Here is a 20174-nt window from a genome sequence, read left to right as displayed (position 1 = left end):
CTAACACGGTTCAGGGGGCTGCTCTGTTTTCCAAGAACAGTGCTGTATGTGCAGTTGAGTGGGGGTGGGGAAAAGGTATGCTGGGTTTTGTTTTGACTGTGCTACAGTGTGGCATTGCCTTGCCATGCTGAATGCTGTAGTTGCTCCATGCATCCTGATGGTTTTGTAGCACTACACAGAAACAACTTACTGTATGTTTCCATTTCTACTACTCTTTTTCTCACTAATCCTTTCATTGTCAGACATGAAAGATAACCAGATGAACATTCAGGATGCCCCAAAGCACTGTGGGTATTCTGCGAGCAAGGAGAAAGATGGCAAAATCAGTCTGAATCTCCCCTTGAATTCACACTGTCACATGAGTGTGCAGGCAAGTATTGATTCTGAACTTTCACGCTGGGCACATGCCCTTTGTGTAATAGTACCATTTATTATACTTACTAAGCCTTTCACAAACCTTATTTTCTAAAAGGGTAAACAGCACCTCATCAATGTCGTCTACATGACAGTAAATGGAAGAAGGGAGGCTCAGTTGTCCTGTCCAGTTTCCATCCCTGTGTCCAGTCAAGGTAGACACATTTAGAGTTTACAGTTCTGAAAGGCTATTCGATATGCCAAAGGGTGTTTTATTCAGCCCATTCAATGTTATTTTAACTGTGCGGCTGACATTTGTCGTGCTGTCCCTCAGAGTGCAACCTTCCCAGCGAACAGCGTCTCCCCTGCGGACGCGGCTCTCTATCCCAGCCGCAGTGCCTCTCCATGGGCTGCTGCTTCAGCAAGCACCCCCCTGCCTGCTACTACCCTATGGATGGTGAGCTGCAGTTGTGTCCCCACTGGCATTTTCACGCCACTTAGCCGAGTAGAGTTGAGCTGTTTTGTGCACGGAAATGTAAGCTCTACAGCTGCTGGATGTGTGAAGAGGCATATTCAGGGCCGGCACAGCATGATTCAAGCTGGCAGTGACACAGAGTGTGAAAAGGGTATAAGATACCTTGGGTCTCATTATCAATTGCCTCCTGAGATTTCTGACCTTTTGTTCATCTGACCTTTTGGATGACTGCGTGTGTGTGTGTGTGTGTGTGTGCGCGCGTGTCCTCCTCCAGAGTGCACTCTTGACCGCCACTTTGTCTTCTCTGTGTCTGCCTCCCTCACCGAGCCTCCTCTGTCCCCTGCGTTGCTGGTTGCTGCCGGCAACTCCACCTGCAAACCTCAGAAGGTGACTTCTGACTACGCCCTGTTCAAGATCCCAATGGATGGCTGCGGGGCACGGAGACTTGTGAGCTTTAATCAATCTATATCGTCCTTTCCCAGAATACTCAAATGTTGCGTAGGCATGTTCCTGAATAAGAACTGCGTGTTTAACTGCCTGATTAAACTGACCTGTTCCTGTCACCCAAAAAGACTTTTAATTTACTTATGTCATGCAAAATACCCAATCGCTTGTTATGTGCTGTCTTGACAGGAGGTGGGGAAAATAGTGATCTACATGGTGGAGGTCCTCAACATGGTCCAGGCCATCACCCTCAACTATGGGACTATTACCAGAGACTCTCCTGTCAGGTCACACCATTTTTCTCCGTGTCATATTCCTTCAAAATAATTCACAATCACTTAGAAATACAGCGGATATATTTTATGGAAATGTAGCCTTACCTCAAATGCATTTCTGCAAAAAAGCACACTGTGTAGACAATTTGCTTTCTGTCTCCTCCCTCTTTCTCAGGTTGTTGGTAGAGTGCAGGTACCTGCCAGGTACTGTAGTCACGGTGGGCTATCTGGTCAAAAGTCCCTCCCTGGGTCCCTCAATTCACACACAGGGGGTGTTTGGAGTCCAGCTCAGGATTGCCAAAGGTAGATGGTCTTCAACCCTAATGGCTGTTTTGCATATCCAAGAAATAGATAATTCTGTTGTTGTCCCTGGACCCAAGCTTCATGTAATTTTCAATCTGAGTCATGTTTATACCAGTCAAGATGGAAGTAACCATCATCTTAATAGTGTCTAGTGGCTGTAAAAGAGTCTTTCAACACCATATGAACACTTCCGACATGTCAGCTCTGGTCAGCTGTAGGAGAACTAGCACCTGGTTTTGAGTGGGTGAAATTTGCCTGGAGCAGTAACCTCCTCCTGTTCCCACACCTCCTCTCTCCTCTCCCAGACGCCCAGTACGGCAGCTACTACCCTCAGTACCACCAGCCCCTGCAGATGCTGCTGGGGAAACCCCTCTACCTGGAGGTGCGACTGCTCAACCCTCCGGACTCCAGTTTGGTGCTGCTGGTGCACTACTGTGTGGCCTATCCCCGCTCCGGACAAGCTGTGTGGGTGTTGCTTTACAACGGGTAGGTTGGACTGGCTCCTGTCCCTCAGCTGGTGTGCTGAAGAGAACATCAGGGGGAAAAAATAGGGGAAATGGATGAAACGGAAGGAAAATAAGGGCACACAAGTATCTGTTGTAAGCTTTTATTTTCACTGATTGGGGAATTTTCCAAAATTATTGTTCTATTATGTTTTCAAATGGACTTACTAAATCCCCTGCTTCTCCCTAGATGTCCCAACCCCTTGGACCCTGCCCCCCAGCAGACGGTGCTGTCCCCCCCTCCACCACCCGCTCCTCAGGGCCAGACCCGCAGGTTCAAAATCAGCACCTTCCAGTTCCTTCCCGATGGCAAGTCCACTGACCTGGATGAGGAGGTGAGGATAGGTGGAGGCCCTTCAGTTCCGTAAATAGTGAGAGTCCATCTGCGAAAAACAGTGTTTAGACTTGTCTAATTTTAATAATTTTGAATTTTTTAAATGGTTTCTCCAATGCTGATGGGGAAAGAGAGACATTTAGGCGCTCACACCCTCTTCACTGTGCAGGCTCTGAACTGGAACTGAACTGGAACTCCTTTGGGTGGATGTGAAAATCATAATGTTAGTTCTAGCAAGACATGGCATTTAAAATCACACAGGGCTATACATCTAGGCATTTATACATGCATCCCCTCCCATTTTATGTGTTGTAGCAAGACCTAATATTTGAATGCATACAGTTATAAACCTAGAATGGAAATTGGCAAGACATTTACACAGACCCCCTGTCTAATTTTATGTGGTATGGCAAGACATACAGAAGCATATGGCTGTACCCTTGGAGTGCAAATGTGGCTAGATGTTCACACAGGTTCCCTTCGCATTTTATTTAGCTTAGGCATATAGATGCAGTAATTGAAAACATATGCAGCTCTATCTTTAAATCAGCGTTCATGACAAACGGACATGGAAAGGCCATTTTATAAACTGACAAACAGCTGGTGACAATCGGGACTCGGCCAGAATTGTACATAGTACACTATGTACTATAGGTCCTGAGGCCGGACCCGCATCTAATGCTCCACTACTTCGCTTCCCTCTTCCCTTGCAGATCTACTTCATGTGTTCGACCGAAGTGTGCTCGCCCCTCGACGGCCCGTGTGTCGAGGGATGCTTCGGCCAGTGACGGTAAGGAGAAAGGATCGCGCTATTCTTTAATCACCCGCCACACCCTCTGCGAACTCTGGAAGAATGCATGAAGAACGCCCCTGCCTTGAGCCCCGTAGGACTCTTCACTGGAAAACAGCCTGAGAGTGGAGAGTGGCAGCCGTTCAATATGACAGCGGGACAATGATTTAGTAATGAGGAGTGTTTTGAATTATTTATTAAGACTGATCCATTTCCTGTTTTTCAGTTACGACATGGAGGACGCTACAAGTTTGCCAATATGATGATCTGGTAAGCAGCACTAACAGTGTGTTTGTCCGCTGTAAAAATGTACCACAGCTACATTTCTATTGTAATCCAGCTTTATCTCCTCCACCCTCTCTTCTTTTCAGGCCTCAGGCGTCACCCGTTCACCACCAATAAAAGTTCTCAAAGGAAGCTGAGGGTGTGTGTGTGTTTCTGTTCCCAAGCTTGCAGCCACTTGGTTTTATAGCAGGAAGTGCCACTCCATCAAAAAAAGTGGGAGACCAATTGTTTACATTAACGCTCAGCCCCTACGGACCGAGCGCCATCAGGACTCAAACGCACTTCCTGGGTTTTTTTTACTAAAAATTATACAAACTTGAGCAAGATAACTTGGCAGTATTTAAACTGAGTATTTTATGTGAGGCCCGAGCTTGCTCACACAGTATTTGCCTGGTGAAGTATTAGCTTCTCATTGTAGCCTTTGACCACTGGGTGTCATCCAAGCGATAAAAATGCCGGAGGAACATAAGGTACTCCATGCTGTATGAGTCACAGCTGGGCTCTGAAGACCTTGGCCTGTGCATTGGTTCAACTATTGTGTAATGAGTTTGGAATGGAAATCTTTCAGAGAGCTGTACTTGATGTGGAGCCCACCCTCTCTCTATTGCTCATGTGGCCACAGGCGGCAGCTGAAATGCAGCTTTAAAAAAAAAAAAAAAGATATTTCAAAGACTGTAGCTAGGAGAAATAGTGCGCCAGTAGAAATCTTAAGAATAGAACATTTGATTCAAAGGGGGGTTTTTTTAGGGGGAGGGGGGCGGTTATGAGCATACGAGTCTCACAAGACCACGCGACCCCCCCCACCCCCAACCTCCCACCACCCCCTCAGTGAAATGTATGGAAGCACTGCGGCACACTGCGTGTATTTGATGCCTGCATGGCTGCCTGGCTCAATGTTCAAAGGGAGAGCGGAAGATAGGAGGAGGAGGAGGAGGGGAATGACTACACCAAGAGAGGGGGAGGGAGGGAGGACAATTTCCTTTCTGTAGCACACACGCCACAAGAACACACCGGGAAAGCGGAGAGGGAAAAAAATAATAGGCGAGAGAGGGAGAAGGAAACACCGCAGCCCCCGTTCTTGTTTTTGGGGAAATCGTTTTTTTTCCTCCCTTCGCGCAGCCTAGAGGACTAACATGGGGGGAAGCGCGAGCTCCTGACGAGGATTGACTTTCAGTAAACCTCTGCTCTGTGGTAAAAGTCTGGCTAATAGACACGGGGAGGAAAAAAGGCGACAGGGAAGACATGTTTAGGGATTTTTCGTCTTGAGGTTGCGGTAGGCTGTTGATGTTATGCTCTTGAAGCAGCTAGCTCGTGTACAGAACAGCGTTAATGGTAATTGGGCGGTGTGTTCACGAGCCATTGTTTTGAACCGCGTTTGTTTAATTGGTTTGTTATGATCTGAAATAGCGTTAGGCCTTTGGGCAGCCTGCAGCAAATACACGGTCAGGAAACATAGGGGCTGTAACATAGCTGGGAATTAAACTGAACAGCCTATTTTTTTAGGGGACATTGTTAATTTGAACCGCTGTATTTTGCAGTAGGGGAAGCAGTGTTGATAAGCTACTTTTTTTTTTTTTAAATCAAGCGCGGTGCTTGGATCAAATAGCTTGATCAGAGAGCCAAAACATTTCAAGATACATCAACTCTTAGTGGGGGTCATACAAAGGCCCAGTGGAAAACACCGTGTATATGAATTAGGCATTGTATGCAGTAAAGCTAAAGCCTTTTTTTTTTTTTTAACTTTCAGTTGCAAGACTATTTTTAACTAGCAGGGAGGAATCTACCACCGGCTGGCTTTAGCACAGAGGTGGCCAAGAATAGGTGGCAGCCTTTTTTTTTTTTTTTATATAAAATCCCAATTTAGATCGAGGCAGGGGACATCAGGAGATTTTTAAATGTTAATGTCGACCGACGTTGCATCCATCATGCTTCCTGTGTCCCGGAGTCTGATGGACCGGGATAGAGAGCTGGACACCATGGCCGGAGTGCATCCCAACCCGGGCGGCGCTCCTGCAGCCGTCCGGGGGATGAAGCGCGGAGACCCGGAGCCCGACGCCCAGACACCGGCCGCTCTGGTGGAGGCGGCCGGGGCGGAGTGCAAGCGTCCCCGGATCGACGGCTCGGGAGTGATCGCCGAGGTTGGCCAGGTGAGAGGAGACTCTTTTGTCCATAATAGCTTCATGCTTGCTGGCACGACTTTCTGCCCAAAACACGGTGTTGTGTAAAGCACACTAGTCTGATCTCTCGTATTTTTATTCAGAATAGCCTGATAACATGAAGGCACTTTGTAAATACTAATCAGCAATGATAATGAAACCATCCCCCAATTAGCCTATCACGTTTGCATTTTATACTGTTCACTGGTCTAACTAATTAGCCCGATGGGTCGACCGCTAGGGCCGATAATGCGGTTTGACCCGTGATAGCAGAAACACGAGAGAGGCCACCAATTGCCCACCATCTATTCTGCTCCATGCCCAGTCCGTTCGCAACACTGCAGCAAGTGAGGGAACAGTAGGCCCGCCACATTTAAAAGCTAAAAAACACTGTGCATGCTTTTAATTCAGTGTTTCTAAGGAGGAATCACAATGGCCCACATTCATTGTTAATGTTACAACGTTGCTGTTACATTGTTGCTTAGACACTGTTATGTTGTTTCAAAACTCTCCAGAGGGCCTGTTCTGTTTTATGATTATCAGTAAGCCCAGACGGATTCCCAGCTGAGTATAGGGGGATGTAAACAAACTTGACCTTTATTATGCAAAAAAAATAAGTAAACCCCTCTCTGCCATGTGGCATAATGGTGTGAATAACATTTGGCTTAGAATGGAAATTGATGCCAGTGTTTGCTTGTGTGATGTTTGAGGGGTGAGGGGGAGAGAGGAGGAGGAGGGGTGTTGGAGGTAAACAAAGACCTCTAGTTTTATGAGGGGCAATCACCCCAAACCTAATCATTCTAAGTAATTTGATTCCCAAACCCTTGATTTTATGAACGTTACTGCTACAGCGTACAGTTCCTAGCACAACCTCGCATTCCACTTGGACTGGTGAATCTGATAGACTATCTTAACCTATATTTCCCTCCATGTCAACAAAATCAAATAGCTGCCCCCCCCCTCCCCCAGTGTTCCAAAAAAATGTCCAAACATGTCTTAATAGAGCATCACAGGGAGGCAGGAGGATGCTCTAGACATCATTATGTTATATTACGCAGGGTTAAGAGCTCCATTGGAAGATAGAAAGCTATTTCTCCGCCATTGAAAGCAGCGGTAATGGAGGTGAAGTGGCCTGGTTGCTGCTCTTCGGTATTGGAAAACTAATGGCTGGCTTTACATTGCAGCTGTCCAGGATTGCTGAAAGACAGGCTTAGGAACGCAATGCACTTAAAAACAGACAAGAGTGGAAGTGTGTGTGCATGTTTGTGTGTCAGTGAGAGACACAGATCAATAGCTTCAGCCCCTAAAAAGTATTGAACGTCAGCTGGCTGGACAGTCCGGAAATGAGAAAGAGAGAGAGAGGGGAAGGAGGGGGGGTGCCCCCCTCTCTCAGTGGGAGCAGGAACAGATTTGCCCTATCACTGGCAGTAAAGAGGCTTTGTTTCGGGCTAACGGGATCACCTCTCGTACTGGAGGGGGCATTATAACCACACTGATCCCTGAGATCCTTATCTAAGGGAGAGGATTAATGCAATGCGCACATACACACACACACATGCACTCAGCAGCATAATTCAACACTTCTGTTATTAGGGTTTATGAAGGCCGTATTAGGTGTCGATTTGTAAACAAAGGCTTGAGATTGACCTTTTTAAAGGATTGCTACCATACAGACTGTTTTTCCACCCCGTCCTGTGCCTCATGCACACACGCCATGATGAGCCTCCTGTCCCGGTGTGTATATAAAACACGGTGACGTATTTTTATTCCCCTGACCCGGTGACACCATTAATATTCTAGAAGCAAATTAGGTTGAGTGACATTCAACTTTCCTACTTTTAAAAATGAGAGCGCCTGGCTTTCCAAGAAACGGCCATAAAAAATGCACACTAGCACTTCTGTAAAGCTGAACCTCGCAGGAGGGTGAAGGATGGAAAATATGACAGCAAATGGTATCCTGGCCCTGGTGAAGCACTTTTGACTCTCCCTCCCTTCCCCCCCTCCCTCCCATCCATCCATCCATCCATCATTTTTTTTTTTAAACCATTTCCTTTATTGCGGACACTCAGCACAGCGGTGAACTCTGACCTGTGACTAAGGCCAGCACAATGGGGTGTGGTTGTTGTAATGAGCAATCCATTTGCACCACCGCAGCCCAATAATGGGATCTTCCCCACATGGCCATCGACACTGCTGCTTTTCTCATTAGTCTGTAAGGGTATGATCTCATCACGTAGCGGGGGCGGAAAGCACTCTTGTCAAGTCAAATGCTCACAGTTTTAGTGGAGCAGCAGTGCATGCATACATCTATGCAGCATGCCGTACGTGACTGAATGCTCAGCTAACGCGGGCAAATGAAAAATAGCCGAGCGGGTTCAGCGACATGAGTTCAAACGTTCACTGCTACTCATAGGAATTAGCTGTCAGGCGCACACACTGAACTCCCCTCTGGCACTGACACCCATGCTCACCCAATAGTATGGATTTCCAACAAGTTAACCTTTCACTCTCCTGAAGAGGCCACCAATTGGCGCTCTGTGAACGAGGAGAACAACACATCATCTTATCTATTTTACATTCCAACACTGCACTCAGGAAGCATTGCATTTTTCAGGATGACGGGGGGCAGGGGTGTGTGTGTGTGTGTGTGTGTGTGTGGGGGGGATTCATAACAACACAGCCCGAGTCAGATTTTGGGAAATGTTGAGAGGTTGTCTGCTTCGATTTCCATCCTGCGCGCTGAGCGGCCCATGTTTTGTTGTCACTCTGTGTAGGAACCGGGGCCCTCTCTAACCTAATAAGGTCTTGCCTGGGGTGACAGCGCTGAGGACAAATGACTTGACTAGGACATTAATGTAGGTGGATCACCCCTCTGTACTTTCATCTCAGCCCCGGCACTGAAATAGAATGAAAACGTCAGCAAGAAAAATGTACTCCTGCTGCGAGTTGAGAATATTTATTTAGTTTTTAGGTTTTTTTTTTGGGCCTGTTTCTCTTTGATGGATCGCCGGCAGTGTGCTGTTGACTGAATTATGGGTACGAGAGACTCAGAGAGAGAGAGAGAGAGAGAGAGAGGCTTGTTTTGGGGGTTTGCTCTAGAGGATGATTGTGTGCTATAAGTGCAGTTTGCCTTACATGTAATAAACTGCTGCAGTTATTATGTCGTTTGTTACCCTCGGTTCTGGTTTTGATGAGGACTGAGTATAGCCTAGTTCAGGCTTGTTTACTGCTTAGTCTTAGGGCTGGGCAGTAATTCAATATTATTGTTTATCGTCTTTCAATAGAATCGTGCTGTGATGAAAGAATATTGTTACAGTGATTTACAATTCTGTTTTCTGAATTAATCATAAAAAGCAAATCCTAACTAAAAAAAATCAGATCTTAAACAAATTAAGGAATATTATTTAAAAATTACAGTTTTATCAAACTTAATTACCATGCAGTTTTATGCAATGAACATCAACTTGATCATTTAACATGCAATTTTGCGCATTAGCTGATATTTGTTATATACTTATATTGAAATAATTCTGATTATCATTATATTAATTTGTCCATATTGCCCAGCCCTACTTGCAATAAACATAAAATAATTGCAGTTGGCTATTGAGTGCGGCCCACGTAGGTAAACAGTTAAAAGTTATCTTAGAGCCGTCTGAAGAAGCTTCCAAATCCACTTTCTCTCCAGACAGGAGGCCCTTGGAAGAAGCACGTGTAGGTTTACTGTGGACAGGCAGACGGATGTGAAGTATATTGAGGGAAAATAAACTTCAGATCCTCTGGCTGGCTGGTCGGGGGCTTAGCACATAAGTGCTCAGTGGATGAAATGGATTCACATCCTCTTGAGTGTACGGCGAGCCCCGCTTTGCAGTTAGCTAGGATGACTTTCATAGGCATGAAATGTAGTTTCTTGTCCACCCCTCAATAGACAGGAGGCTTGTGATGAAATTGGCTCAAGAATTAGGGGAAATGTGGGAAGAGCACACACACACATACACACACACACACACACACAAAACAATTACACACCCACACCCAGCACCACCTGTAGTTTTTGGAGGGTGCCGGCAGGGTTCATGTATACAAGGGATTACTGCAGTCCTGTGGATTGATGGTGTGAAGGAGAAACTTGGAGCGTTTGAGGTAACTGAGCTTCCTCTCAACTTGAGACACACACACACACACACACACACACACACTGCACTTCTCATCCCATGCTTCTCTTCGGAGGTTTTCTATTCCGCCTCCATCAAGCCCTATCCTGTTCCCTGCCCCCCGAGCTCCCCCCCCCCCCATCCTCCCCCCTTCGCCATCTGTTGACTTCAAGTCATTTTGTTACTTTCTCCTGATTGCTCACCCCGTCTTTCCCTGCAGTTTGTTCTCTTCTTTTAGCCACCCCCCCACTCCCCCCTCCACACCCAGACGGAAATTGGCTGTTGCCCGAAAAAAAAAAAACGGCAGACCTCAGTATAAAACCTGCTGATGGGAGTGTAGAGGGCTTTATGTTGTTGATGGCACCACTTTCTTGCGAGTGTGAGACTGAGTGGATACACACTCCTCTTGAATGGCCTCCACATACACCCCCCTCCCTCTATCATGCCCCCCCCCCTTCCCCGTCCCAGCTCCTTAAGGAAATTAAGCACATGACTCTGCTCATGTATGAGTCATTGTCTTTGCTCCCTCATCCCACTTGGCTGTTTTTTTTTTTTTTTGACCCTGTCCATTTCCTCTTATATTTGTGCAGCCCCTTGGTCTCTTGCTCATATTTATTCCAGATGTGTTTTTTTCTCCCCTCCCCCCATCATTTTGCCACTGTATGATACCCCATAAAATGTTTTCTTTTTTTTTTTTAATCCTCTTCTCCATTGGATGTCTTCATAGAGACAGGCTGCATACCTCTGATGCATCGAGTTCAGAGTTTGGCCTCGCTGTAAAATACGGTTTATACTTTATTCATGTTATTCAAGCCTCTAAAAGGTGATTCATTATTTAGAGCTTCTACCTCCCAAAGCCAGTGCACTAAGTACATTTTTGGCTTTCAGATAGACTCAGAGCCATACGCAAACTGCATTTTTCAATCATGAAGACGCTCCTTTCTCCCCTTGGAACGTCGTGCTTAGTTTTAGCGAAATGGCCCCGTGGGGTTCGGAGGTAGATGGCTACAGTATTAATCAGGAGAATTCAAGCTGCGATGCGCGCAGAGCAAAGTGTTCCCCCTGGGGACAGAGCAGACCAGGGACATTGGTTCCAGATGAAAGGGAGATAAGGGGGGAGGGACAGAGGGGGAGGAGGAGATGAGTTGTTTTCTAATCTGGTGATATGAAGCCAGAGACAGGCAAATATGTTTTTCCCCCCTCAAAGCGAGTAGTAATTGCTGTGAAAAGCTCACTTTTTAATGGATACATTAGCATAAATGCCGGAACACAGTATTATGAGTGGGAATAAAGTGAGTTACAAACTATTTTAGGGAATAGGGACATAAATTCTATTTAATATGTGGCTCCGAACAGTGAGAGGCGTTTTTCTTCTCTTGTTTTACTGCAAGTACTCAAACCAAATGTTTGATCGGAGTGTTGCAACCCTCGGCTGTGCGCAGCCAGAACATTGGGAAGAATGTGTTGGAGATTGCATCAGAGCTCATGATGCCATATCACACCAATGGGGCGGCATGCTCACTGACACTCCTGACCTATTTATGATTTAAGAGCCATTGTGGCACTCGCTCTTTCTCCCCGTCTTTCTTTCTTCTCTCTCCCTCTCGCCCCCGTTATCACGTCTTTAAGAGCGGACAATGGATCCGTTGGGGTGAAAACTCGCTAGGAGACTGACTGCGGAGATAGCAGGAGTGTGTCACCGGCAGAATTAATTTGATTAGGAGCCATTAATGCCACAGTTAACTGGAACATCAAATAAAGAGACGCCATGAAAGAGGAAGGGTGACGGGTCGGAAAGAATGAAGCTGGATAGAATGAATGACAGGAGTGAGAGAGATGTGTGTGTGTGTGCACGTGTGTGTGATACAATTTGTAAGAAGTGTTGGACTTGCTATGAGGGGAGGCTGATATTAAGTAACTTGTAGGCCAACTGTGTTGTTGCTTGACAAATTGAGATTGTTGTCCATGTATCCTAACATCTGCTCTCTTCTCTTTCAGAACAATGACCCTTTGACCCTTGGTTACCATGGCTACCCGTCTCATAGTCAGGTAAGACAACAATCTCATCTCAAACATGTACAAAAATCTATCTTTAATATTATCCAGTGAATATTCCTTGTTAATTAGGTCTCCAGTAGTTCATTCCTATCTAGATACAATGTATGTACAGACTTAAAGAGGCTCAGTCAAGCTCTCTAAACCACAAGGTGGGGGTGTAGATTATCATTTCTCAGCTGTGTAGGAGGAGACATGCCTCCACACCCTTCACTCTTCCTGTTTTACCCTCCACCTACTTTTCTTTGTATTCTGTATATCCACAATATTGTTAATCCTCTTGGAATTTTAATCTGATTAATTTTTCAACACAATATCTCTTAGCACGTTAGCTAAATGTTCAAAGAGCCGACGCTTCAATCAACAGACAGACACAACACATACACACAAATACACACTAGCCCATACAAAATGAAAATGCAGTGCCTACTGTATTGCAGATTGTGTGTGTGTGTGTGTGTGTGTGTGTGTGCGTGCGTGTGTGTACGTGCGTGCACACGCAGGGCCACAATCTGTTTACTTGAGTTTGTATTAGCCTGCTGATTGTGTTATTAGACTGTTCAGTTTATGTGGTTAATCCTTAGATCATCCCCCATTCATCCACTCATCCTCTCATGCTCTGCCCATAATCCCCTCATCCCTCGCCTTCTGCGGCGCCCATTGACCCCCATTCAACATCCATCTCCACGCTCCCGCTGGTTATCTGCAATTTATCTTTTATCTTAAGCCTTAACTTGTACGTTCTTATACGCTCCAGCGTGTCAGATTCATCCTAGTTGGTTTTGATACTTTGGGCTCACTGCTATGCTGTTCAGTGGATGATTTATTGCATAAGCCTGGAAGCCAATTAGGGTATGATTTCACTGTCGGGTCCTAAGATGATGCCGCTTTGAAGCGTTGCATCTCTAATGGCAGCGTTCACAAAAGAATCACAAAGGCTAATGCGGTGCCTTTTTTATGTATTACTTTTGTGCGAATATAGAGAAGTCAGTCAGACCTTTTTAAAGGCCACTTGTGCGAACTGGCCCTATCTGACCAGGGGAAAAACAAAGAGAGCGAGAACACAATGACGGGCAACGCAGGCTCCCACAACACTGAGGTGCTAAACTGTCAGCAGCAGTGTGCGAATGATGTGATCAAAGGCTCCTGAAGGGAAGAGCCTGGAGAGCAGCAGAAGCCCAAGTGTGAGGAGACAGAGACAGAGAGAGAGAGAGAAGGAAACTCTTCACTTCCTATCCCAGTGGTGCCAGCAGCCCCAGTTAACTCACCTACATGGAGAAAGAGAACAGAAGAGCAGGGAGGGCGAGAGAGAAACAGTGTGTGTGCGAGAGAGAGAGAGAGAGAGAGAGAGAGAGAGAGGAGGGAGGGACTGCGACATGAGAGGGAAGCAGGGGAGGGGAAAGTTTGCAGGTGTGACAGAGGCAGAGAAGTAGGAGGGGGGAAGCGTCAGGCTATCTGGGTGAGAGAGGGGTGGTGGAGGAGGAGGAGAAGACTGGAGAAGAGACACGAGTAGAGAGAGAGAGGGAGAGCGAGATGAGCAGGCAAGGGCACAGCAGCAAAACAGAAGGCTGGGGGTAGAGGGAAAGAAAGGAGCAAGCGAGAGAGAGAGAGAGAGAGAGGGTTTGAGAGAGGGAGAGGGAGGGGGGGGGAAGCGAGCGAGGGAGAGTGACAGGGACAGAGGCCAGCGGAGGAGGTGGGGAGGGGGGATTGGTAGGGCAGACGGAGCGAGCGGGGGAAGAGAGAGGGAGATTTTGAATCTGGGAGACAGACACAGACAGGAGAGAGTGAGCTGGAGAGGTGACACGGGCTCGGAGAGAGAGAGAGAGAGAGAGAGTGAGCGTGAGAAGAGGAAAGAGAGAAAGAAGAGAGACGACAATTGGAGTTGTTGCACAGAATACGATGATGGGACTGTACTATCCTTCCGTGTTGTCGGTGAGTGTTGATCTCGCTATCTTTTCCTCCGTGTGTGTGTGTGTGTGTGTGTGTGTGTGCGCTTGTGTTGTATCCGTTTGCCGAGGCTCGGGCTTCACTGTACATTAAGCGGCATCAGAGCAGACAGGACTGTCATCGAGCATGAAATGTTAATTAAGCACTAACAGATGAGGACTCTACTTGACCCCTTTACTAGAGTGGTCCGGTCAGGACATTTCAGATGGGACTTGGGGAATCGGCGGCCAATTGCCGAGCGCCGGGGACATCAACACTGAAGTGTAGTGGGCTGTGTTTACGCGTAGATCGCAGAGAGAGATGCAGGCTGGAGATCGCATCGCCACGATCAGGATTCTCTGTGCCGAAACGCACGAGCGGCGCTGTTTTTGTACGCCATTGTCATGGCATCTGTTCCCCTGCCCAGGGCTAGGAGCGCACGCAATGTGAACATTAGTGCTGCCACTGCCAGAAACTGTATTCTGCCATGTATTATGTATGCTGTGTAGAATCCGTCCCAACGTACAGTGTGTTGAGTCGGTAAAGCGAGACCCGGTGATGACCAAGTATGGGCCTCCGCTCCGTCTGTGTCCACAATATCTGCTAAACTCCTTAGACGTTTCTAGGGTGAAAGAGAGGGAATAGTGAAGGAATAGGGGGAGGAGAGGTAAGTAAAAAAAAAATCTTTCTTTCTTTATTGCCCCTGCAGCTGTCTCTGTACATCCCTCAAGGCTGTGAGCGAAAGGGACAGGTGTCCACAGAACAGTTGTCTCTCTCTCCCTCTCTCTCGCTCTCTCTCTCTCTCTCTTTCTTTCTTCCTTGCTTTCTTTGTCTCTTTCTTTCTCTCTCTTCCTCCCTTTCTCGATGTCTTCTGTTCAGCTAACACCTCCTCACTGTAATTTCTGTGTGTCACACATTCACAAACACACAGAAGCTGAAGCACACAGTGGGCAGCAAAGTTGGTGCGTGAAGTGTCACGTTCATATCATTACATTTCACTTGGTGTGAGTCAGACTTTGTGTGTGTCTGTGTCTGTGTGTGTGTGTCTCTTCCTTCCTGTCTTTGCTTGCGTGTATACTTCTCTTTCAGCTGTACCTTGGATTCCTGCTCTCTTTACTGTTTGACCTCTTTTCTCCCTCCTCCCTCTCTTTCTCCCTGGGGCCCTGGCAGCTGTTATCTCAATGTTTTCCTTTAAGAGCCCCTGGAAGAGGGGGATGGGTTAGAAAAGGGAGAGAGAATGGGAGCAGGAGAATGGAAATTGATTTTAAAGGTGACGGGCCACCCTCATTTACCAGGAAAGCCCTTAGATGTGGTGAGAAGGCCAGATTATGCTGCTATGGACAGACAGATGGAGAGATACGAGTTGATGGGAGATGGATATACTGTGATGAGGCGATATTGTAGGTCAACTGGAGAGAGCTAGTTTGCCCAGTGACGCAATTTCAGACTGTAGAGCTGACTTTGCAGTTGTGTGTGTGTGTGTGTGTGTGTGTAAGTGTTCAAAGTTGCTTTATGACTAGAATAGGGGAGGGCTTTGGGTTCTTTCAGGCAAGTGCAGCACTGAGTAAATTATAGCCTGCGATTTATGTGTGCTTTTATAGTGTACTTTATGCTAATACTTTTTGGCTTGCGCTGGGCTGAGAGAGAGAGAGAGAGAGAGTTGGCGAAGGAGAGACGGAGCAAAAGACTGAAATATTTTCTAGAGCCCCACCTAAGCATATGCCCCGAGGCGAGGGAGAGACGCCTACCTGGTGCACTCACACACACACACACTCTGCCACGCTTGCATAAACTGTAAAAAGATGGTCACAAGGATGTTCAGCTTATCAGGCTCGGTCTTGATTTATTCTTTTCTTTCACCCTGGTTATTGATCTGTGCAGGATTGACAATCACGGCCCGCTGAATGATCCCAATGAGCCTTGTTGCCGTGGCGACGCGCATGAGTCATTCATTGATAAAGGTTGTCGGACGGTTCGTCAAGGCAAGAGCCGAACACCTTTTGCGCCGCGCTTCTAAAAATAACGTGGCGACGCTACTAACAGCGTGAATTAAAGCCGCTGCAAAATTGCTTAAATTCAGTGTAACCGCTCTGCCTCTTCAGCAGCCATTTGCATCCATAATGGCTCTAAAAGCATTTTTGCTGTGATGCATCTGCGTGGCTTTCAGGAGAGCCCATGTTGGAAATGGATAGGGGTTGTCCCTCGCTGACTCTTTGGATGGTGCCGTTGACAATGACAACACTGTCATCTGGGTGGCTTGTGTACACTTCTAAACCACATGGGACAGCCACCCGAGTGTCGTATTGTCACAGAGGCCTCCCTCGGCCTGAAACTAGACCGACCCGTTTCATGGTCATGCTCCAATGTATAGGAGGGGGAGTGCGAACACACAGCTGTCTGCGGGTCTGTGTGTTCACCTGCACACGTGTTTGTCTGGGCCGGTGCGCGGGTTTAATGAGAAATATATGTGGACAAATAAAGTCAGCCGTCTTTTGTTTGGTGTGTTTACCTTTCATAAAATGCTGCACTGGAGCCGAGCGGACCATTGATACTGCTAGTGGGGAGATGACAGGGAAAGTCATTGGTTGAGGGGGTTGTGTGTGTTTGTGTGTGCGTGCACGAGTGTGTGGAAGGGAAGGGGAGTTGCCTGGAGTGGCGTGTGTGTGTGTGTGTGTGTGTGTGAGTGATGGGTATGGGGAATCATACGTAAGACCCTACAAGGAAAAAGGATGGGGTGGAGTGGGAGGGGTCTGTTGACAAGCAGACATATTACCCTATAAGGAGATGGAAGAGAGAGTCGGGGGGAGGAGCTTAGGCACAACTGATATACTGGTGCTATGAGGCAGTGGGCTTGATTGACATGCGTGGGGGCGGGACGGATGCAAGGGTCCCGTCTGGATTTTATGAAGCGTAAAAAAGCAAAGCGCAGCGCAGAGAGTGGGAGGAAAGGGAGAACAGCAGCAAGAGGAGAAGAGAAGGAGGAGGGCGGGGGGGGCGGGGGGGTAGGAGGAGGAGGAAGAGTGATGGAGGAGAGGGGTGGAGGAGGGGTTGACTTGGGATGGAATAATTTAACAAGAGGGGGTCTCCTGGCTCATCGGTATGCCACAGACACATTGTAAACGTTTCTCCAGCTGTTTGCGGCTCGGGTAACAAACCGGCAACAACGCGGCGCGGCAAAAAGCCCGGCGTTGCGATCGAACACAACTCGGGCCAGTTAATGCGATTATTGAGCCAAAATATGAGCCGCCGCTAACAACGTGAATCACATTTTCCGTCGTCAAGTTTGTTGAATTAGGCTATAGACTAATGGCTGTAGGCCCGGGAAAGTAAGATCCTGAAATGTCATTATTCATGTGAAATGACCCAGTGCTGCCCTAGTTAGCGCTCTTAGCCATGCTTCTCCTCCTCTCCTCTCCTCTCTCTCCTCTCCTCCTCCTCTCTCTCCTCTGTAGCGTAGTGACACTGCTGCAGACGAGAGCATTTTATAACATGCCTCCTCAGACACACTTGCTGCTGCTAACTGACCCGAAAGTAAGCCAGCTACAGCTACCGCTCTGAGTCACTGGCTCTGCCTGGCCAACGCACACACACACACTTACACAACCCTTAACGCTTGCACATGGGCGTGTATGCACAAACACACACACACACACACACACGCCGACATGCACATGACGGACACGTACACTTTCACAAACAAACCGTCCGCAAACATGAGCGCTGACGCAAAATGCACAGCGTACAGTTTTTTCTGTCTACTGGGCAATATTTTCTCTTCAAACTGACCAAGAACGCCCTCTTTCTATGTCTCTCTCTCTCTCTCCTTTTATCCTGCTATCTATATGTATTTATTCAGTAGATGCTTTTATCCTGAGCGAATCGCACAGGCCAGTCACAGTCAACAAAAAGCGCATAGCTTGACGGTTTGAGAGAAGAGGGGGAAAAAAAATAAAACGGCACGCAGGCGCACACTATTTCTGTAGATACCGGGCTGTTGACACTGTGTATCAGGCAGAGAGAGGGCTGTTTGGTGAGGTGAGGCTAAAATGGATCTATTCTGAAAAGGCCAGCATTTTGAACACAAATAGAAGGCTGGTTTTGGCTTGTTTTCCCCGTTTCCTATTTCGGTCCGACAGAAGGAATAGCTGGGGTTGTCCGTTCTCCTGCTAGGTTGTCATCTGTTTCTGAGTCTGAGCAGCAGCCGTCATAAGGCGATTATTGACTTGACTGATGACTTTGACTTGACTGATGGAGATTTGGAGCCCGCTGCCGTCTGCACAGTTGTATATACCGTAGAATTGATCTGTACTATGGGATTGATCTAATCCACGTTCGACCATACAGCTGTGATAAACAGGCAACATTTTGGGGCCTTGTAGTCTATATCATTAACTATACTGTCATTATAACTAATTTATTCACAACTCTATTATCCACAATGACCGTCCTGGTAGGGGGATTCCTCTCTGAGTCGCCCTTCACAATCGTTCTCCCCCTAATGAGGTTTGGTCGGAGTTTTTCCTTGTCCTCAGTGATGATCTCAGGGTGTGGGGTGTCATTTCCAGTTATCGTTTTCATGGCGTGGGCGGTGTGAAGCCCTTTGAAACGGTAACTGTGATTAAAGGCTATACAAATGAACGTGACTGACATTGATTCTATCCAGTTTGCCAGTTCCTGTCCCCGTTGAAGGCAGCGCCGTCACTCTACATTGCCTTGAAATGTCGGCCATGTATCACCCCCCCCCCCCTGAATCAATCTGCTTTTCCCAATTTCTCTACTTGACCCAAGCTGGGTGATCAACTTTCCCTTTCTAGCAAGACACAGGAGCGTGTCTAGTTTCTCTGTTTCTGCTTCTAATCCAGGTTAGCTCTTACCTGGCGACCCAGAATGACTCGCTCCACCCACTATCATTTTCACCTCCACATTGGGAACAAATACAGTTAATTCAGGATGGGTTGCTGCGAGGCAAGGTTATCCTGTGTATCATTTATCATCATTTTCGTCATAGAACCCTATCTACCCAGTCTAGTTTCCTAGTTTCTTACTCTCTTTTCAGTCTCTGCATGTTAAGCAAATACAATGAATTCAGGGTGCCTTGATTTTTCTTTCCAACCATCAAGGTCAAAAGAGAAAAGGGAAAACGTCTGCATCGATCCACACAAGTTTTATATCTATTGTTGAGCTTTCAGTCTAAACGGCATTCACCAGAACATACAGAGAAGACAATGGATAGGCTGGTGTGTAACAAGAGAGTCAGCATCACCTATAAGGAATGTTTTTTACAGTTTCTAAATGCTAAAAACAAAGCAGGGTGGAGCAGTGCTGGAAAGACATCTGGCCTAAAAGCACCTTATAAAACAATATTCATAATTTACAATCTACACTGTATGTACTTAGATGAAAGCCATTTAGACTGAAAACTCAGCAATAAATTTGAGAATTGCTTATAAGTCTTGTTATAACAAGATTTTGGCCAAATTTGGCTTGCTGAATGAACCTAAGAATTAACGTAAGAAAAGAGATGGCAGCTTTAGCAGTAACATTGTGTGTCCATCATCACACCACTGTCTTAATTGTTGCAGATCTATTTAGTCCAGGCCCTTGAGTCATTATAGGTCGTATATCGCTATATGATTCCAGTTACTCTTCCGGTGCTGGAAACCCATACACTGTTCCAACTATGGTTCATCAAATGATGAACCTACTGAGTCATCTTGACTCGACTTGGGCATGCATCGGATTGTTTCAGTACTAGTACTAGTTCTGAATCTCACATTGGAAAACAATGGTGAGATGGTATTTCTAAACCATTTGACACCTATGTCCTTGTTAAAGAACAAGTAAAAAGCAGCTTGTCTCTAGTTACATGCTTGCCGGCTGAGTGTCTTGGCAAATGGAAATATAACATTGAAATATAAGTCACCAATAATGGCTCACTACTGCATCTTAACAACTACCAGTACGGCCAAGATACATTTACCAAGGCTTACTACAGTAACGTTACATCCTCAACAAAGGATTAAGCCCACGAAGAAGGAAGAAGTTCAACAAACAATATGCAAAGCCTAAGTCAAACAATCTAGTGGTGTAAAATGACATGAGCTACCTATCAGGAAACCA

At 46.7% G+C, this 20174-nt stretch overlaps 1 protein-coding gene across 1 annotated transcript in view; it reads left to right on the top strand.

The window, feature by feature from the left end:
* The first annotated feature begins 4814 nt into the window (after positions 1-4814).
* The window catches only part of rbfox2 (RNA binding fox-1 homolog 2), a 29312-nt gene continuing 13952 nt past the window's right edge, over positions 4815-20174 (top strand). Inside the window, exon 1 of the mRNA XM_071532070.1 lies at positions 4815-5901. Within this exon, the coding sequence (XP_071388171.1) occupies positions 5659-5901 (243 nt within the window). The 5' untranslated portion in view covers positions 4815-5658. The remainder of the gene's footprint in view (positions 5902-20174) is intronic.

Source organism: Centroberyx affinis, unplaced genomic scaffold (genome assembly GCF_046629955.1).
Source record: "Centroberyx affinis isolate AG114_WGS23_722 - 3 ecotype Tasmania unplaced genomic scaffold, CSIRO-AGI_Caff_v1 ptg002161l_1, whole genome shotgun sequence".
NCBI classification, from domain to species: Eukaryota; Metazoa; Chordata; class Actinopteri; order Beryciformes; family Berycidae; genus Centroberyx; species Centroberyx affinis.
Note: the sequence above shows the minus strand (reverse complement) of the source record. Positions and strands in the feature narration are given on the sequence as shown.